The sequence below is a fragment of the Ochotona curzoniae genome, unplaced genomic scaffold, assembly GCF_017591425.1.
Source record: "Ochotona curzoniae isolate NIBS_2020 unplaced genomic scaffold, NIBS_Ocur_1.0 scaffold_1037, whole genome shotgun sequence".
NCBI lineage: Eukaryota > Metazoa > Chordata > Mammalia > Lagomorpha > Ochotonidae > Ochotona > Ochotona curzoniae.
The window spans coordinates 34,189,604-34,209,272 of record NW_024467083.1 but is presented as its reverse complement, the minus strand read 5'-3'; the positions used below and the strand labels follow the sequence as shown (position 1 = coordinate 34,209,272).

The following is a 19,669-nucleotide window of genomic DNA, read 5'->3' as shown; positions in this document are numbered from 1 at the left end:
TCATTGCTTGCTGAGAGACTACTCTAGTTTGTTCTCTGTGAGCAGTAGCCTGGTTCCCCTGCCCTGCCTCACAGCCTTGGGTGCATCTTCCCTGTGCTCACTGGCACCAGTGTGCCACGGTGTCAGCATCTGGCATGGCAAGTACAGGCTGTTTCTGTCTCAGCAAGTCTCTGTTGATTCCAGCCTGAGCCCAGCCCCGCCCCAGGCCAGCAGCAACACACCCAAGGCCCACTCCCCCAACCCCGCTCCTACAGACATTGATTCTGCTTGGTCAGGAAGGGGCCGGCTCCCCAGAAACTCCCTTCCTTACTGTCCCCAAAACAAGCAGAGTTTGTTTTTTTTTTAAAAAAAGTCTTTTGTATTAAGGCTTTTATGGCTGTTGCACAGGAGGTCACAAAAATAATTATGGGGAAATTACACAGCTTCAAAAAAATGTTCCAGTTTTCACAGGCATTTCCTCTAGGCCAAGGCTCCTGAAGACTCCTGGGGTGGTGGAAGGTGGGGAAGAGGGGTATACCTGTCACATGGCATAGATACCGTGGATCAGACAGGCTTGCTGGAGTGGCCTGCTGTGGTGCCCTTCTGAGGGCTTCTCTGCAGGCCTGCTGGGCACCAGGAGCTGGCCTGAGTAGGGGAGGAACACGTAGGTCCCCGCCTGGATGGGCTGCTGACATCAGGGCAGCGCTCCCACCTGTGCTAACGCTCTGGGGGTTCTAGCCAGCACTCCAGCCCCTCTCTGGAACATAGGGTCTCGCTGATGCAGCATTAGCCTTCCACAGGCAGGACCTCAGCAGCTTGAGGAAGGGAGGTTTATCTGCGCCTCTTACTTCTGCCCATTGGACTCTGGAGGAAGTAACCTTTCCTTTCCCCCACATAGTTTCTGCTCTGCAGGACCACTGCCATTTTGAACAGGGCAGCTCTTTGTTGTGTGGGACACCGTGGGGGGAGGGACACCATCTTGCCTAGTTATAATGGTCAAAGAAGCTAAGACCGGCACATCAGGTATGGACTTCATTCCTGTTTCATTGCTTTTCCACCAACATCTGTTCTCACTTCCAAGGTGCATCCCAACATCCTACTTTATAAAAATTTATTTACTATTTGAAAGGCAGAATTAGAGAGAGGGAGATACAGAGATCACCAGATAGCCTCAACAGCCAAAGCTGGGCCAGTCCAAAGTGAGGAATCACCCACGTGGGAGACCTGGAAGAGGCTCTTGGCTCCTGGCTTCAGATTGGCTCAACTCCAGCCATTGTGGAAGGATCTTCCTTTCTCCCTCATCCTCTTTGTATATCTGAATTTCCAATAAAAGTAATAAGTCTTAAAAAAAAGTTCCCTCTTGCAGGCTTCTGCTGTGGTTGGAACCACAATTAGAGTAAAGCTCTTTCAGCTGCACATGTCAGATTTTTGTTAACTGCTCCCTGTGTCCCTTATCAGGATAAAGTCCCTGTCCTCTCTGGCACCCTTCACAAAAATGAAGATGAATAAACATAAACCCTCAGCCTCCTCTTGTGGAGATTATGGAATTTGAACCAGCCCATAGGTGGAGGGGAGCCATTGTTGCAGCACTGCAGAAGGCCCAGCAGGCAACAATGGTCAGCAGCAGCTGCAGGGGACAGGGAGCAGGCAGGAGGCAGAGCACGGTGGCCAGGGGAGGCGCTGTGGGTCTGGGGTTGCACAGCACACAGGGAGGGGTGCAGGTTTGCCTGTTGCTGAGAAGGAACAGCTGATGGGACAGGGAGACTTGGAGCCAACTGGGGCTTTCCATCTCTGGAGAAGGGAACCTGCCCCTCTCCTACCCACTTCTCTCCCTCATAGGCCCAGGAGGAAGCTCGGCGGAACAGGCTGATGAGAGACATGGCTCAGCTACGGCTGCAGGTAGGCTGGTGGGCCTTTGCTCTGGTTCTCACCTAAGCCCCACTGGCAGCTCTTGGCCACTCAGTGCCACTGCGTCCCTGGCCCCAGTGTCTCTGAGAGAGGCGCCCTGTCACTCACTCTTAGCTAAGTCAAATGGCCCCTCCCTCCCTCACTTCTACCTCCTCCTCTTTTTGTTCCCTTCTTGCTGTCTGCTTCCCTCAGCGCCTGCTCAGTGACAGGAGGGGCTGTGCAAGCGTCACCTCGGGTACCACTCTCATGTGGCCATCCTAACTCCACCCTCTTTTTTCCAGCTCGAGGTCTCTCAGCTGGAGGGCAGCCTGCAGCAGCCCAGGGCCCAGTCAGCCATGTCGCCCTACCTCATCCCTGACACTCAGGCCCTCTGCCACCACCTCCTTGTCATCCGTCAGCTGGCTGCCAGTGGCCGCTTCATCATCATCATCCCAAGGACAGGTCAGCCTGTGGGGTGCAGGAGCCAGAGGGCCTGGGTGGGAGCCCTGTGTATACGTGGTCACCTTGATAAGGTCCTGCCTCCTATTGAAGCCCAGTAATGTTGGCAGTGAAATGGGTGTAGCAGTCCTCATTGAACCCTGCCTCACCTGACAAGTGGGAGGAATACAAGAGAAGGAAATTAAAAGCACATGGTGACATGCCAGGGACTTGGCTGTCAGAGGGGTGGCGGGGCGCCCCAAGTCACAATGATCCTTCACTGCCCCCTTCCCTCTCCCCGCTCCCAGTGATCGATGGCCTGGATTTGCTGAAGAAGGAACACCCAGGGGCCCGGGATGGCATCCGCTACCTGGAGGCGGAGTTTAAAAAAGGAAACAGGTGAGTGTGGGCCTGCCTGGCCAGAGCCCTGTTGCTCTGTGGACCACACCCACAGTACCTGCTCACAGCGCCTGGGAAGGGGACACTGCAGTGATTGGGAAGACGAGGTCTCCCTTAAGGCCTGCTGACGGGAAAAGGACCAGCCCAGCACAGTCAACCTCCTTCTCTCTCTGGCCTTTGCGGCTGGGGAAGGACTGGACAGTGGGCAGCAGGACAAAGCTGCCCATCCCATCCCTGGCTGGCCAGGATGCTGCACAAAACCCGCTTGTTGGAACCTCGTCTCCAGAGAACCTGACCTGAAAGGCATCGCTGCTTCACCCCTCTTGGACTCTCCCCTGGGAGGAACCGAGGACTTGATGCTATCAAGGAGAAAAGCAATCTGGACCCAGCGGCCAGGAAGCTGCTTCCAGATGGCTCCAGACAGAACCCCGCCCTCCCCCACCCCTAGCTGGGCTCACAGAGCAGGCTCACAGAGCCACAATGGCCTGCATTGTGGAAGGCAGCCTCCCGCCCTCCTCCACTGCTGACACCATGCTCTGTCTCCTCTGCAGGTACATTCGCTGCCAGAAAGAAGTGGGGAAGAGCTTTGAGCGCCATAAGCTGAAAAGGCAGGACACAGATGCCTGGTAAAAGTTCAGCCTCACCCTGAGATTTCAGCATGACCCAAGGGCACTGGGGTAGCCGGGAGGTCTCAGCACTGCAGATGGGGTCAGCCCTGTGGCCTTGGAATATCTCGTCATGGTGTCTCGGGGAGCACACCTTAGCATGTCTCCCGGGCCACCTGCCAGACCCCTCTGCCCCGGCCACCTAGCTGTCCTCGCTCTCCTCGGGTCCTCTTGCTCCCTAGTGCCCCCTGACCCTGGTGACCCTAGCTTTTGAGACTCATGCCGGATCTTGTGTATCCTCCTCTGCCCATCAGGACCCTCTATAAGATCCTGGACAGTTGCAAACAGCTGACATTGGCCCAGGGGGCAGGTGAGGAAGACCCGAGTGGCATGGTGACCATCGTCACAGGCCTTCCACTGGACAACCCCAGCACACTCTCGGGCCCCATGCAGGTAGGTTGGGGATGGGTTGGGGCGGGGCACAGTGCCTGAGACGGCTCCACCCACAGGCCCTTTGGCAACTATAGCATTCCTCTGCCACCCTGCCCCCGCCCCTCAGTGACTTGCCCCACAGCTCAGCAGGTGAGGCCCTCTGCTATCTTTTCCTTCCCCGCTTCCCCCACAGGCAGCCTTACAGGCCGCTGCCCATGCCAGCGTGGACATCAAGAATGTTCTAGACTTCTACAAGCAGTGGAAGGAGATTGGCTGAGACTGACCTCCAGGCCCTGCCATGGGGCTGACTCCAAATCTCTCCTGCCCTCCCTGGCAGCCAGGACCACCACCTGCAGTCATCCCACCACATGCACGCGCATGGGAAGGAAGCCCAGCTGCACACGCACCAGCTGCAGGGAGGGCCCAGGAGCCACTGGGAGGGTGGGGGCCCCTGTTGCCACGATGATGTCAGGAAAGCGAGGGAAGTCTCGGTGCAGGAAAAGCCGATGGGCCCCTGGCCAGCCTTCCTGCCCCGGCCCTCTGGCTGTCCCCAGGGGCGGGCGGCAGGCGTAGGGGACTGCATTTCATGGGAGTGGTTCCTGGATGTCTGAGGGGAGGCCCAGCAGAAGGGGCCTTCCTGCTTACCCAAGATGCAGGCCGCTGGGGGCGGGCAGGAGTTTGGACCCTCCAGGACCTGGGGGAAGAGTTGAGTGATCCCAGGTGTCTGGGTGGATCTCCGCAGACCCCCTCCCCTCCTCAAGGACCACTCATTTCCGTTTCGTCTCCTTCCACGGCGGTGGAAGGGAGGGGGCAGAGCAGCTGTGGGGCCATCTATGGGAGCAGGGCCAGGGCTGTGCCCCACCTCCTGCAGTTGCTGCAGGGGCCACACACGGAGTCACCTCACCTCACCCTCTGCTTCCCTGGGTCAGATGGCCAGGGCAGGTGCAGGCCCCATAGTGCTGTGCCCTATGTTCTCAGCTGCTGTGCCAGGGTGGAGTGGGCAGCAGTGCTAGGGAGGGTGTAGCTGAGGTCACCTCTCCCAGTTCCATCCAGGGAGGGCTGAAGCTAAGCCAGAACTCAGCATGGTGGCATTGGGGTGCAGCTCCTTTTTGTGCCCCCTTGCCAGGGTTGCCAAGTCCCAGGGACTGGCTTTGGGAGGGTGGAGGTGACTGAGGGGCCAGAGATCATGATGAGCTCAGGGCAGTGGAGGGGTGCACCAAGAGCAGAGCTGTGGGGGAACAGCTGTTGCATCCAGCTGCACCCATCGCACACGGGTGCGTGGGTCACCTGGGGCTGGGGCCCTGGCCTCAGCAAGCCCCACCCCAGCACTCACTTAGCTGCCCAAGTTGTTCTGAGGGGAGCACTGACCTCTTGCCTGCTTCCTCCAGCAGCAGATCTGAGGGAAACCTTTGAGTTGGACTCAGTCACGCTCCCCAAGGTCTGGCAGAAATGGAGACTAAAGCATCACTTAATAAAGACACCTGAGCCCTGTGTACCAGCCTGTTCTCTGGGGGAGGGAAACGGTGGCTTCCACACAGATGGGACAGGAAGTTGGTGGATGCTCCTGAAATCGCCCACACTGGAGACTGAGGCACTGTTTCCCCAGGGGTGCAGGTGCTGCCCACTGCCTGCACCTGGCTTGCTAACCCCTTCACAGTCCCTGGGTCTTCGGTGTCATGCAGAGGGCCAATGTTAAACTGACATCTGCCAAAGGTGGTTTGCTCCAAGCCCTACCCCATGCCAGGAGCTCAATAAGGTGTAGCAAGCATGGGGTACATGGAGCCAGAAATGAGCCTAAACCCAGGGACAGGAGTCCCTCTTCCCAGCCCGAGGCTGAGCTGGATATGCCATTCCAGTGGGAGACAGGCTGCATGCTGCTGGAGCTGCTTCCTGGCCTGGGCCTCTACTCTCTTGGAACCAGTCTGAGCAGACTGGGACAGGCTGTGTGTGTGCAGGAGGCTGAGTGATCTGCCTGCTAATGGGGCTGGGCCACCCTGTGCTGCTCCCTGGAGGCTGAACAAGGCCAGAATTGTTCTGGCTCCCTTTGTCTCCCCACTCCCGCCTAGTCCTGGCCCGCCTCCCCGCCCAGCCACTTTTCCTTTGCCAGCCTGGCTGGTGGGAGCCTGGAACTCCACCCGTGGAGCTCTGGGCCTGGAGCTTGCTGACCCACCGGCCCGGGAGCACCCAGCACGCTCTGGGTAAGGAAGTGCACCTGGGACTGCTGGGGTGACAGGTGCAGTGTTGGCTGTAGCCTCCATCTCCAGGGCAGCTGCACATGCCCGACTCCGCCCTGGAGTGCTCCCAGTCCCACTGCTAAGGGTAGAGTGAGACCCCAGCATCTTCCTCCTTCCCCCTTTCCTCCGGTTGCTGGGTGGGCAGTGTGGGTCAGCACTGGTGAGACCTCCTGATCCTGCATCTGGGAGTGGGTGCAGAATCCTGGTACTGGGGCTTCCTTGTGTGTGCCCCGGGGAAGGGGCAGGAGGACCCCCACATGGAGAGGAAGCAACGTGCACATGGAGGACAGACAGGAAGGATGAAGTGAGGCCATGCAGAGTTGCTGGAAAGCTTTGGCATGGGGGCATAGAGGGAGCCTCCTGTTTGCCCTCCTCCTGGGGTGGCCCGGCCAGGTCCCTTAATCTGTGCCAAAGAATGTGCTGGAGAGGCGGGTGGAGTAGCATAGCCTGGGCCACCCGGCAGCAGCGGCAGCACATAGGTCTGGGATTAAGGGGCACAGTGCTTGGGAGGGGTAGGGACCCTGCATGCTCGCCGGGGTATCCATGGAGTCCTCAGAGTTGGGCATCCCCCTAATTCATTTGCCCCCCTGGCTGACTTCTGCTTCTCTTTAAGTTTTTCCCCTGAGGGCCAAGAACTTTTCTGGGTTCTCAGTACCGCCACCCCCCACCTCCGGAATGAGGGAGGACAGAGTCAGGGCTGGGGGCTGGCTCCCAGGGACTGGACCTACTACCTCTGTGTCCGTCGAGGTCCTGGAGGAAGGCACACGTGTGTGTGCACAGCAGCCCATCCTGGGGCAGAGTGCCCAGCTGTACCCCCCAACCTCCAGAGGGGAAAGGGGCCTGCAGACGTGAGCTGACACCTGATGCCCCTGTGCCTCACTCTTGTCTGTAGGTCAACGTGGAGGTGCCAAGGCAGCATGCTCAGCCTCAAGCTACCCCAACTTCTTCAAGTCCACCAGGTCCCTCGGGTGAGGGGCTCTGCCCACCACACCCTACTGCCCAGGACACTGAGGCAGAGGTTCTTAGAGCTGTTAGGGAAGTCCCTCCTGCAAGGTAGCTCTTTGCCACCCCACCCCTCCCAGCTTGCACCTCTGCTCACTCAGTTCCTGAGATTCTTGTCAGAGGCCACAGTGCCCCCCACCCCACTTCCGCTAGACCCTCCCAGTCCCATCCTGCACCCTGGCTCTGGCTCCTGCGGTGAGGACACATGCTGGGACCTACACTAAGAAGAGGCAGGATTTGGCTTAGTTTTGGGCCACCTGGTCAGTTTCCTGCCTGCTCGCAGGGATCAGTGCTGCAGCAGAAAGGTCCTGACATGACCACCTCCATCTGCTCCACTGCCACCCCAGGTGTTCTGGGAAGATGGCATCATGTCTGGCTACCGCTGCCCCACCAGCTCGGCCTTGGACTGTGTCCTCAGCTCCTTCCAACTGACCAATGAGACAGTCAACATCTGGACTCACTTCCTGCCCACCTGGTGAGAAGCGCTGCCCCAGAAATGGGTGCCCAGGTGGGCCTGGACCAGGCCTGTCTGGTCTGAGCACCTGCTGGCCCGCAGGTACTTCCTGTGGCGCCTCCTGGCGCTGGTGGGCGGCCCGAGCTTCCGCGCAGAGCCCTACCACTGGCCCTTGCTCGTCTTCCTGCTGCCCGCCTGCCTCTACCCTTTTGCGTCGTGCTGCGCGCACACCTTCAGCTCCATGTCGGCGCGTGCGCGACACATCTGCTACTTCCTGGACTACGGCGCGCTCAGCCTCTACAGCCTGGGTGAGTCGGCGGCGGAGCGCAGAAAGGAGGCAACGCCCCTCGGTCATCAGCTCCAGCGCCCCATTCCCCACACCCCGCTTCACCGCAGGTTCCGCCTTCCCCTATGCCGCCTACTCCATGCCGGCCTCCTGGCTGCACAGCCGCCTGCACCAGCTTTTTGTACCCACCGCCGCGCTCAACTCCTTCCTGTGTACCGGCCTCTCCTGCTACTCGCGGTGGGTTCTCAGGCCAGTAGCGGGTGGAAGGGAAGGCACGGGGGGCGGGGAGGATGGGCGGGGACATCCCTCACTGTTCTTGAACATTTCACTTGCGTGAGTGACAGCATGGCCATTCATGGAGGGCGTGACAGTCAGAGCCTTCGCGCCTGCGCGGTAACTGTCCCAAGCACCTGGGAGGCAGGTGGTCACTTCCCAGTTTCACAGGTGCGCTCATTCCCAGGCTGACCTGTGCCCGGAGAGCCTCTGAAGTGCACGGACACTCCATCTTGACCCCAAGGTTCTTCTCAGACCCCCTACCCAAAGCTAGTGATGATGCACACCTGCCCCCTCTCCCCCACAGGTTCCCAGAGTTAGAGAGCCCTCGACTCAGCAAGGTTCTGCGCACGGCTGCCTTTGCCTACCCCTTCCTGTTCGACAACCTGCCGCTCTTCTACCGGGTAGGGAAGCCGTGTGGCAGTGTGTGGGGTGCCCCCAGGCTCCTGCCTCTCCCGGTGCTCAGCACCCCTCGCCAATCCCCTGCCGGCGAGTCCCCAGGCCCAGCACAACGGTGCAATGGCCCTCCACCCAGACCCCAGACACGTGTCCCTCATTTCCTGTCCTGATTCCTCTGTCCTTTACTGCAGCTGGGGCTGTGCTGGAGCAGGGGCCCCACTTGTGGGCAGGAGGCACTGAGCCCCAGCCATGCCTATCACCTGCTCTGTGCATTGCTCACTGGCTTTCTCTTCACCTCCCACCTGCCAGAAAGGCTGGCCCCCGGGCGCTTCGACTACATTGGTGAGTACACACAGAACAGCCGGCCTGACCGGCAGGGGCATGGGAAAGGAGTTTAGTGGGGGCTGGGATAGGGGATCTGGCTTCCTAGAACCCAGGCTCAGCCAGGGAATGGGAGGGTGTATTGGAGGGTGGTAGGGGTTAGGACTTTCTGCCTTTCAGCCTGTCCTCCACAGCCCCCTGATGGGTCCCAGCCTGACTTGGCAAGAGATACTGGGAGCTTCGTGCACATTCACTCATCCATCCATTTCTTCTAGGGACTTTCTGGGTTTCTTTATCCCAACAGGCAGGGGAGTAGCGGGACCCAGGGCACAAGAAAGGAAGAGGTCAGGGGCAGTCTCAGCGTGAGTGTGCGTCTCACTTGCCCATTCTTCCCTGCCAGGTCACAGCCACCAGCTGTTTCATGTCTGTGCGGTGCTGGGCACCCACTTCCAGCTGGAGGCCGTGCTGGCTGACATGGGATCGCGCCGAGCCTGGCTGGCCTGGCAGGAAGCGCCGCTGGGCCTGGCTGGCTTGGTGGCCACACTGGGCCTGGCAGTGGCCGGAAACCTGCTCATCATTACCGCCTTCACAGCCTGGGTGCTTCGGGCCCCTGCCACCTGCCCCCTGCTGCAGGGCAGCCCGCCACTGCCACCACTGGGCAGGGGTTTTCAGACTAAGCACCAGTGAGACTGCGTCCCTGGGCCGCCTGGGCAAGGGGAACCGTGAGGGGCCAAAGGGAGGGCAGACAAGGGGAACATCAGTGTGAAGGCGCTGGCAGGAGAGAGAACCTTGGAATAGAGTGGGGGTCTCGTGATGGCAGTGGGAAAGTGTTGAGGGTCTGCAGGAGGTTTGCGGTGCATGGCCAGGCTGGAGCTGCCCCAGCTCCAGTGGAGGCAGGGAAGGGGAAGGGTGGCCCCGTTTCTGGTGCTTCTGGAAGTCTCTGCTCAGCTCAGGGGACAACTAACACAACTAACCCACCCTGCGTGTTGGCTGACCTAGCTGGCTGCAGGCTGCTGCCTGTGTGAGCCAGGGGGCACCAGGCTGCTGGGCCTTTGGGACTGGGTCTGTTGGGGTGCGTAGTGGCTCCTGGAGGGGTGTGCTGGGCCCAAGGGGAGGCCTGGTTGGACTATAGGCCACTACCCTCACAGCTTCCTTTTAGCTGAACCAAGCAGGTGCAAAGGAAGCCAGCCATGAGGGGCCTTTCTGAGCAGCTTGCTTTCTGGATCTGATCTGGAGCAAAACCCTCTCCACACCATCCTCCTCACCCTGCCCTCCCCCAGCCCACAGACTGCATGCACGCAGGTCCAGGTCCTCCTTGCGAGTTTATTCTGCAGTGGTGGCTGGCAGGTTGGGCAGGCTGGGATGGTGGAGGCAGGGTCTGGGGGATGGAGGGCAGGGACAGCAGATGCCCTAGGCTGTGACCGTGCCATAGAAGCGCTGGTAGGCGTCCTGCAGGCCCACCTGGTCGGCCAGCTCGTCGCAGTTAGGGTTGAGTTCACACACTTCCCTCGTGGGCTCCAGGGGATCCGGACCAGGAGCTGGGGCTCTGCAAAGGTCACCAGGGGTGTCAGTGCTCCTGCCCACCACTCCCCGCCAGCGAAGCCCGTCCACCCTGCACCCTGCCCGCCTGCTCCTGCCGGTCGTGCCTCCCCATGCTGCCTGCGCTCACCCTGGCCCGTCATTCACTTGGCGCTGGGCTCTCTTCACCACCTCGCTGCCCTCCTGCTTGGACATGAAGGCTGTGGGGGGCCAGAGGGGGTAGGGATCAAGTAGCTGTGAGTATACAGGAGGCCGACGTGGGGAGTATGCTGACCACCAGACAGGAAGGGACTGGAGTTGGGGGTGAGGTGATAGGGGATGGTTGCCGAGGGGGACCCCTTAGCACCCCAGGTTTGTACCTGTGCTTCTGCCAGACTGTGCTGCACTGGGCTTCGCTTCTGCAAAGGAAGGGAGCCAGTCTGGTCACCCCTGCTCAGCCTGCAGGTCCTCCGACCCTGCCTCGCCTCCACCAGATCAGGGCTGAGGGCAAGCAGATTAAGCCAAGCAGGAGCAGGGTGGTCAAGCTGTAGAAAGGATTGTAGGCAGAAAGAGGGAGTAGAGGCAGGGTCGCAGGGTCCCCTCCCAGGCAGCCCGTTCTAGGGTGCGGCTTGGGGGAGAAGTGGTAATGCTTACCCGCCTGGCCAGTAAGGCAGAGAGCGGCCAGGGCCAGCAAAGGGAGGAGTGTGAGGGCCCTCATGGTGTTTGCTGGGGCTGCTGCTTGGGATTCAGCCGGTCTTCCCCTCTCAGCCTCCAGCAGCATTTATAACTCCGGGAGCCATGCCCTGCAGGCAGGGGGATGGAGGAGAGTATCAAGGGGAGGAGATGACAGGGCCTGACAGTGGTGTGGGTGGGTCATTGACAAGTGTGCCAGGGCTATTTGAGGGTCATCTACCCTGGCTCTGTGGCCCAAAGGGTGTTGTGGTTGGGAGCTGTGGTTGCTTGGGAGGAGTCCCGGGTGTGGTGGGGAGGGCGGACCAGTGGAGGTGGCCGGGCTTGCAATGCTGACTGGACCCTCAGCCCAGGGGAGAGTGGGATGGGCTTGCGCCTAGTCTGAGACCCCCCAACCCCAGTTTAAACATAGGCTGGATTGCAGGGAGATCCTAGAGAGGAAGGGGGAGAAGGCTCTGAAGTCTTAAAATAGGTTTGCACAGAGCCAGGCTCCAGCAATCTTGGAGCCTGTGATTTGCACTGTCTGCCCTCTGGGCAAGAGCCAAACCCCAGGGAGGGCAAGGCGCTTGTCCAGCCAAGGAGCCTGGTGTGGGGCAGCTTGCTTCTGCTCAGGCTGTACGGGCAGATAGGGGAAGGGGTGGAGGTGGGTAGCCATAGCCAATCAGGATAGCCTGTTGACCTGGGAAAGATTCACTGGTCTGTTTTCAGTGTAAAAAAAGATGAAAAATTCCTAACAGCCAGCCTGCCCCAATCAGCTTTCTGACATGGTAACTACCAGCAAGGTGTAGCCCTGGCCCAGCAGCTTGGTCCAATCAGCTCTATCAGTTCCTTGTGCTTCTTTCACTGTGGAGATGCAAAAATTTCAGTGGGGAAGAGGAAGAGAAAATAACCTTATATGGAAATACTGACACTAAATGCTAGATGTTAAGATTATACATCCCATAGCACTCAGCCAATGGGAAAATGGGGAAGGGATCTGCGCGCTGGGGAATGAAATGACTGCCGTGGATACAAGTGTGCCCGCTCAACAGACAGACGTCCATATAGCAAGGTGTCAGTAAAGTCTTGCTTTTGCTGTACTTCGTGTCCCACGTCTATTCCTGGGGTTTAGGCAGCTGCAAGTGCTTCCCACAATTTGGGGAAGTCATCTGGGAACTCCATGCACATGTGGAGTGAGGGTTCGGTAGACGTGGATGATGCATCCCACCTGAATCTGGGTGGTCAGTCCTGCTCAGGTGCCCCTCTTCCCTGTGCAAGCCATAGAAAAACCCAAGGCTGGAAGACAGTGGTGGGGACACACACACCTGCACACGTACTCCGGCAACTACTTGGGCACAAGCCAAGGTAGGAAATTTGGATTCTGAGTGTTGCCTGTGAGACTGGGCATTTGCAGAAGTTGGAGTGTGCATGACTGAGACATGTTCTAGATAAGAGCGGAGTGCAGAGTCCCAATCAGGAGGTCACGGGGGAAGCTGCTGGAGACAAAGTGCACGCTGGGGTGTGCAGGACTCCCGTGTGGGGGGCTGAGTGCGTCAGACCCTAAGACACAGGAACCAGGATGCAACAGCACCTGTATGGGGGTGGTGCACCAGCCAGAAATGGGGAACAAAGCTTCCACGTCTAAGGGATTGAGGACAGGGAACTGAGGAGGTTTTCTAAGACATCCCTGCCTGCCTGCCCCCAACCCCATCCTCAGCAGTCCATGGGGGAGCATACTGGAGTCCTGCAGCGGACAGCCCTCGGACAAACGACAAACACAAGGAAAAAAAAAAAAGATGAAGTATTGTTTCATTGGCCTAAAGACCCAATTCGTAAGCCCTTGGTCTTTTGGCCCAAACTTGGCTCAGATGAGAGTTGGGCATGCCAAGTGTTAATCCTCTGTGTAAATGACAAAATCTCATCTTAAAAGGAAGAAAAAGACTGCTCCCTATTAGAAGGAAGGACCATTCCGGCCCCTGTCCAGCCCCCAACCAATGTTCCGTTTGGGTTTGTAGTTGTTGTTGTTTGTTTTCTTAAAAGCAAAATAAAACAAACAAACAAAAAAACAGATTTAGAGACCGAAGGAGAAGAACTGAATCTTGAAGACCCTATAGGACAAGGTCCCATAAAGTTTTACTTATAACTACAAGTAGGCTTGACATTAAAAAAAAAAAAAAAAAAAGAATAGGCCCAGCACGATAGCATAGTGGCTAAAGTCCTTGCCTTGAACGCAACAGATTCCTGTATGGGCGCCGGTTCTAATCCTGGTGGTCCCACTTCCCATCCAGCTCCCTGCCTGTGGCCTGGGAAAGCAGTCGAGGACAGTCCAAAGCTTTGGGACCCTGCACCCGTGTGGGAGACCTGGAGGAGGCTCCTGGCTCAGCTCTAGCCATTGTGATGTCTTGAGGAATGAATCATTGGACAGAAGATCTTGTTCTCTGTCTCTCCTTCTCTCTGTATATCTGACTTTCCAACAAAAATAAAATAACTCTTTAAAATAAAAACAGCAGGGGAAAGGAAGCAGTATGTGGGCAACTAGGCAGACCCGTTTTGAGTCTCTCGATCAGCAGAGGTGTCTGAAATCTGTTCATGTCCAATGTTGAAATCCGAGGACACCGAGCAGGCCTCTAACCAGGCCGCCCTGGGGGGAGTAAACCATGTAACCTAATCCTAAACAAGCCCAAAGTAACAATCAGGCTCCAGTGTCCTAAAGTGGAGAGGGAGGAACCACAGAATTTCCTGGAGAGAAACGGAATTCAAGTGCAGGATGAGGGAACTCGCGTCTGCATTGGGGTCTGCATGCGGTGTGTGATACAACACTCCGAACCCCATGTCTGCTGGAGGGGACGCCCTGTCACATGACGGAGGGGAAACGGAGAAAAGTGGAAAATCGGGAGAGGAACACCTCCTGGGCTATGGCCAGCTTGGGGCCTGCGGGCCAACCACCCAGGTGCCCGAGGTGGCAGGGCTGAGCTGCCTGCTGGGAACGGTGGCTGGGGAGACGTTCTCTCACAGGTGCCACCACCACCAGAAACATAATCAAAACAGCACTAGAGGGCCCAGCACATGGCCTAGCAGCTAATGTCCTCACCTTGAATGTGCCAGGATCCCATTTGGGCACCGGTTCTAATCCCAGCAGCTCCACTTCCCATCCAGCTCCCTGCTTGTGGCCTGGGAAAGCGGTTGAGGATGGCCCAAAGCCTTGGGACCCTGCACCCACATGGGAGACCAGGAAGCAAGTTCCTGGCTCCAGTCATTGCGATCACTTGGGGAGCAAATCATCGGACAGAAGATCTTTCTCTCTGTGTCTCCTCCTCGTTGTATATCTGACTTTCCAATAAAAATAAATATATATATATATTTTTTTAAAGATTTATTTTTATTATTTTTTATTGGAAAGGCGGATATACAGAGAGGAGGAGAGACAGACAGGAAGATCTTCCGTCCGATGATTCACTCCCCAAGTGAGCCGCAACGGCCGATACTATGCCGATCCGAAGCCAGGAGCCTCTTCCGGGTCTCCCACGCGGGTGCAGGGTCCCAAAGCTTTGGGCTGTCCTCGACTGCTTTCCCAGGCCACAGGCAGGGAGCTGGATGGGAAGTGGGACCACCAGGATTAGAACCGGCGCCCATATGGGATCCCGGGCGTGCAAGGCGAGGACTTAACCACTTGCGCCACCGCGCCGGGCCCAAAAATAGATATATCTTAAAAAAAAAAGTACTAGAGCAAACTGCCCCCGACTCGGCCTGGCAGCAGGTTGATTCAGACAACCACAGTCATTTCACATCAGTAGTACTGAAGGAGGTGATGACAAGCTTCGATTTAAAAAATAATTTAGTGCTCGCTTCGGCAGCACATATACTAAAATTGCAACGATACAGAGAAGATTAGCATGGCCCCTGCGCAAGGATGACACGCAAAAAATAATTTATTTTTATTGAAAATGAGAGAAGGAAAGACAGAAATTTGTCTGTTGATTCAGCTTAAATGGCCAGAATGGCTTGAGCTGAGCTGATCGAAAGCAAGGATCAAGGAGCATCCTCCGGGTCTCCCACATGGATGCAGGCCCAAGGATCTGAGCCATCCGTTGACGCTTCCCCAGGCCACAAGCAGGGAGCTGGCTAGGGAGGACAGCAGCCAGGGCTGGAGCCAGTGCCCACATGGGATGTTGGTATTAGCCTGTTGAACCACTATGCCAGCCAGCCCCCACAAGCTTGCATGCCAACAGGGACTATCGCACTACCTGACATCCTCCCCTTCAGGATAGGTAGAAAGGATGAATCACTCTTTTTTTCTGTTTTAAATTTCTTTAGTTTTGACAATCTTTACATGGTTAATTAGGGCCCAAAGTCCAAGGGCTACAGGAAAGTGGGTAAAACCATTATTTCCACATTCTCTTTTTTTCTGTATCTGGGGTAAATTGGGAGATAAAGGGAGAAGCTCCACCCAGCCTCCCACCCATCCCAGGTCTCTGATGTGAGGCATGCTCCCAGGGTCTTGCTCAAGTGGTTTTGATAGTTCAACAGTTCTGAATTGCTGCCAATCTCGCCATTCCAACCACAATGAGGTCGCTGCAGAATCCACTGATTGACATAGTCCACTTTAGAGTCTCCGTTTGCCCAGTTTTTCACTGCCAACATATGGCTGGGGTAGTTGATTGATTTGTTCTGTCCTCTGGTGTGGTGCCAGGTATCCTCTGCAGGTTCCAATGGACTGACATATCCTCTGTGTGCACCTGATTGTGCTGTCCACTGCTCTGTCTGAGCCTCTGAGTAGGCTCAGCTCTGGCATTTGCACTCCGTGGCAGACCATGGAACCTGCACTTCTCTTCATGGTTAGGGTTCTGAGTCCGGCAGTTCGATTGGGGAGATCCCCAAAGAAATTTTGTCTGAGGTGTTCCCAGACCAGATTCTTGTGTGTACTAGCAAGTACAGGCCCTGGCACAGTCCACCGCCCCAATCAGCTGGATGGTTGCAATTGCTGGGTCGGTTCTGTTTCCAGTCCTGTCTTCCACTGGAACCAATGGGTGTTACAGTCCAGCCTGTGAATCACACTCTTAGAAAGCAAATTTCTGGGCCTGGCATGGTAGACTAGTGGCTATAGTCCTCACTTTGCCTGTGCCAGGATCCCTTGTGGACGCAGGTTCACGTCCTGGCTGTTCCATTTCATTTCCAGCCTCCTGTTAGTGGTCTGAGAAAGTAGTAGAGGATGGCCTTGGGACCTTGCACCCGCATGGGTAATCCAGGTGAAGCTCCTAGCTCCTGATCAGCTCAGCTCTGGCCATTGTGGCCATTTGGGGAGTGAACCAACAGACGAAGGATCTTTCTGTCTCCTTCTCTCTATATCTGACTTTCCAATGAAGATAATTAAATCTTTTTTAAAAAGAGCAAATTTCTAAATTAATCTTGGACATTAAACCAGCTTGGACCAACTGCCTTCCAATACTAGTCATTAGGGTCAGAGTGGCTCCAAGAAGGGACATGGGGTTGTCTCCTTGAGAGTTGTGACATGGGCTCCCTTACTTGGGGAGGTCTGTGGTCCTTTCACCCACGAAAACCAAAGGCCAGTTCCCATGAGACTGTCTCCTGCCTAGGTCCTCTACTCTATCATGCCTTAAGTTAAATGGACTCTTTGCTGAGACTTCAAACTTGCTGCTCATCACCTGGAGACATGGTGCTGATGGAGGCCCCCACCACGTGCTCCTGACCACTGAGCCTGCGCAACCACTGAGAAGGGGAGAACGCATGGCACTCTGGCAGAGGGACACCATGGACAGGAAACTCTGGGCATAAAACAAGGGGCTAGTGGTGGGTGTGCCGGGCACGAGGACAACCCTTCCACGGAGCCTGAAGAAGCAAAATCCATCCCTGATGGAAGAACCTGGTTGGCTTCTGCTTAGGCAGCTGGGGTGCTGGGAGGTAGGGAGCCCAGGGACAGAGGGATAGTTCATCTTGGCTGGGGCCACAATGTCCACTTAGACTAATGAGCCATGATCCCAAGACCCCAAACACCGCACGCATCATGGAAGGTGTGTCGGGGTCTGTCCTTGGGCACTTGGGGATAAGACAACTGTCCCAAGAAGATTGGCATCTGTGTCCTGAGTTCAGCCATCACTGCTAGAAGCCTTGGCTGCTTGTTATGAGGTTTGGTGCACCACTGAATACCAGGGTGGGTGTCTAGACGTTTGAGGGATGATCATTGTAAGTCAAACTCATTAAAAAAAATTGTTTTTAATTGGAAAGGCAATTTCACAGCGAAGGAGAGACAGAGACAAAGATCCGTGTGCTGGTTCATTCCCCAACTGGCCACAATGGCTAGAGCTGAGCCAATCCGAAGCCAGGAGCCAGGAGCTTCCTCCTTCCCGGTCTCCCACGTGGGTACAGGGTCCCAAGGCTGTCCTCTTCTGCTTTCCCAGGCCACCAGCAGGGAGCTGGATGGGAAGTGGAGTAGCCGGGACACAAACCAGTGCCCATATGTCATCCCAACATTTGCAAGGGGGGAGGATTAGCCAACTGAGCCTTTGTGATGAGCCCTGGGCTATTCTCTTCACCCTGGGATTTCACAAAAGTAACTAATAATGAGGGACCTGTGCAATAGTGCAGCAGCTAAGGTCCTCACCTTTGGGCGCTCTGTGATCCCATGTGGGCCACTGCTTCTAATCCTGGCAGTCCCATTTCCCATTCCAGCTCCCTGCTTTTGGCCTGGGAAAGCAGTCGAGGACGGCCCAAAGCCTTGGGACCCTGCACCCGCATAGGAGACCCAGGAAGAAGTTCCTGGCTCCTGGCTTTGGATCGGTGCAGAATTGGCCGTTGTGGTCACTTGGGAGTGACTCTCCTCCTCTCTGTATATCTGCCTTTCCAATTAAATTAAATAAATCTTAAAAAAAAAAAACAAAAACGAACTAATGATTCATGAGAAAGGGAATAGCTAAGGGGCTCCTCTGACCCAAATAATGTATCGATTCAGCAAGAGTCCCAGGAGGATTCTCTGATGAATTCCAAGCTTGAAACCGGAGCGCTGCAGGATTTGAGGCAGCCTGCTTTTTCTGGTAGTCCAGTATTAATAAAAGTGTTGGCAGGATTCATTACATTTACTAAAACCCACAAAGATTTTATCAGTTGCACCAGTGATACCCTCCGAGGGCTAGCTAATCGATCGGATTCCACCAGTCAAATGGCTTGGAAAAACCAAAAACTAGCAGAGAAGGAGAAGTGTCTGTTATGCTGGTTGTGCAATGTTGCACTTTTTAAAAATTTATTTTTATTAGAAAGACAGACAGGAGGAGAGACAGAGAAAGATCTGCCATCCACTGACTCACTCCCCAAGTGACCACAGTGGTTGGAGCTGAGCCAATCTGAAGCCAGGAGCCAGGAGCCTCCTCTGGATCTGGATCTCCCATGTGGGTGCAGGGTCCCCAAGGTTTTGGGCCGCCCTCAACTGCTTTCTCAGGCCACAAATAGGGAGCTGGATGGGAAGTGGAGCTGCTGGGATTAGAACTGGCGCCCATATGGCATCCTGGCGCATTCAAGGCGAGGACTTTAACCACTAGGCTATTGTGCCAGGCCCCAAAATTATTTACTGTTATTAGAAATTAAGCCAGACTTATTCTCCTATGAAGAGTCAACCACTTTCAGAAAGATTTGAAAAGCAAAAAACATGAAAATTAAAATGAAAATGGAATCAAAAGGTATAAAGATGGGGAACTATGAAACTTATCTAGTGCTCCATCTTCAGTATGAAATAGTGAAAACTTACTGGCAGCTAGCCTGACCAAGTAGTTTGCTGATGTGATTAGCTCAGAAGTTCACTCACCAGAAAAATCTCTAAATAAACAAGTGTGTTAGGTTAACCCTGGCCCAGCACCAACTTTACCTATCAGCTCTACATCCCTTGGGTACTTTTACCCTGTGGAGAAATATCAATTTAAGTGGGGAAGGGAAGAGAAAATCTTATGTGGAAATAGTGAAACTTGGGCCCTGGCTGGGAAGATTGTACTCCCCTGTGCTCAGCCCATGAGGAAACGGGGAGGGGACCTGCACACTGGGGGATGAAATGCTGAGCACAGTCCACCCAGGTGTGCCTGCTTGTCAGACAGACGCCAATCTTGCAGTAATGGTCACTAGAGAGTCTCTTGCTGGATTCCACATCTCAAGTCCTTTCCTGGGGGTTGGGCAGTGTGAGGGCGTCCCACTTCCGTCTTCAGGCCAGGGAAGGTGGTCCTGCAGGGTGCAGGATAGGGAGGTCTTAGGGTGCACAGCAGGTGGGACGGCAGGGCCCGGAGGGGCGGGATGCAGTGCACGTCTGGTCCCTGAGTCTTCAACCTCCCTGACCTTGCAGCCTCTCCATTGTCAACGACCTTGCAGGGGGGAACCTGCCTCTTCCCAGCCCTCCCACAACTGACAGGAAATCCCCTCCTCTACATACAGAACACCCTCACCCTTCCCGCCTGCCCCCCAAATCCCGTAACAGAGAGCCACCACTGCCTCAGGTCAGCCTGGAGGGGAGGGAGGGGTACTGCATCCTCCCTCACCACCCACGCCCCAGATGGGCTGCCAGCCTGACACACCCGGATGGCAGAGATGGGGCAGGCTGGACAAGAGGGAGGCTCCTGGATGCTTGGAGGGTTGCCAGAGGGTCAGTGAGCGAGTCTCTGGGCAGGTGGCTGCCAGTAGGGGCCTTCCTTCATTCCCAGTGCCCGCACACGGACCAAACAAGTGCAGGTTAGGTCTGTGTGAGCTTATCCCAGGGGAGAAACTTTGCTCCCCACTCCGC

The 19,669-nt window shown here is 56.0% G+C and overlaps 3 protein-coding genes and 1 pseudogene across 7 annotated transcripts in view; 3 read left to right on the top strand and 1 right to left on the bottom strand.

Moving 5' to 3' along the window:
* SMG5 (SMG5 nonsense mediated mRNA decay factor) overlaps nt 1–5,231 on the top strand; it is a 28,346-nt gene extending 23,115 nt beyond the window's left edge. For all 3 annotated transcript variants that reach the window (XM_040998244.1, XM_040998242.1, XM_040998243.1), the window contains 6 exons: nt 1,819–1,878; nt 2,169–2,328; nt 2,613–2,703; nt 3,255–3,329; nt 3,623–3,761; nt 3,934–5,231. In XM_040998244.1, coding sequence (XP_040854178.1) covers nt 1,819–1,878; nt 2,169–2,328; nt 2,613–2,703; nt 3,255–3,329; nt 3,623–3,761; nt 3,934–4,017 — 609 coding nt within the window. In that variant the 3' untranslated portion in view covers nt 4,018–5,231. The remainder of the gene's footprint in view (nt 1–1,818; nt 1,879–2,168; nt 2,329–2,612; nt 2,704–3,254; nt 3,330–3,622; nt 3,762–3,933) is intronic.
* A 1,660-nt stretch (nt 5,232–6,891) lies between these two features.
* PAQR6 (progestin and adipoQ receptor family member 6) lies at nt 6,892–9,486 on the top strand. 3 transcript variants are annotated; one of them, XM_040998247.1, is made up of 7 exons: nt 6,892–6,933; nt 7,324–7,451; nt 7,533–7,738; nt 7,827–7,953; nt 8,297–8,393; nt 8,580–8,730; nt 9,110–9,486. In XM_040998247.1, exons 1-7 carry the CDS (start codon nt 6,892–6,894, stop codon nt 9,394–9,396), a joined length of 1,038 nt encoding a protein of 345 aa, XP_040854181.1. In that variant the 3' UTR covers nt 9,397–9,486. The 3 variants fall into 3 exon arrangements, with proteins under 3 accessions (XP_040854181.1, XP_040854180.1, XP_040854182.1); XM_040998246.1 differs by having other exon boundaries at nt 6,892–6,942; XM_040998248.1 differs by lacking the exons at nt 7,533–7,738; nt 7,827–7,953 and having other exon boundaries at nt 6,892–6,942.
* A 537-nt stretch (nt 9,487–10,023) lies between these two features.
* On the bottom strand, nt 10,024–11,065 carry LOC121168301 (bone gamma-carboxyglutamate protein). Its single transcript, XM_040998249.1, has 4 exons — nt 10,882–11,065; nt 10,608–10,646; nt 10,379–10,448; nt 10,024–10,255 (listed from the first exon to the last, which is right to left on the bottom strand). Exons 1-4 carry the CDS (start codon nt 11,006–11,008, stop codon nt 10,120–10,122), a joined length of 372 nt encoding a protein of 123 aa, XP_040854183.1. The 5' UTR covers nt 11,009–11,065; the 3' UTR covers nt 10,024–10,119.
* Nucleotides 11,066–14,734: 3,669 nt separating this feature from the next.
* On the top strand, nt 14,735–14,833 carry LOC121168955 (annotated as a pseudogene).
* The last annotated feature ends 4,836 nt before the right edge of the window (nt 14,834–19,669 follow it).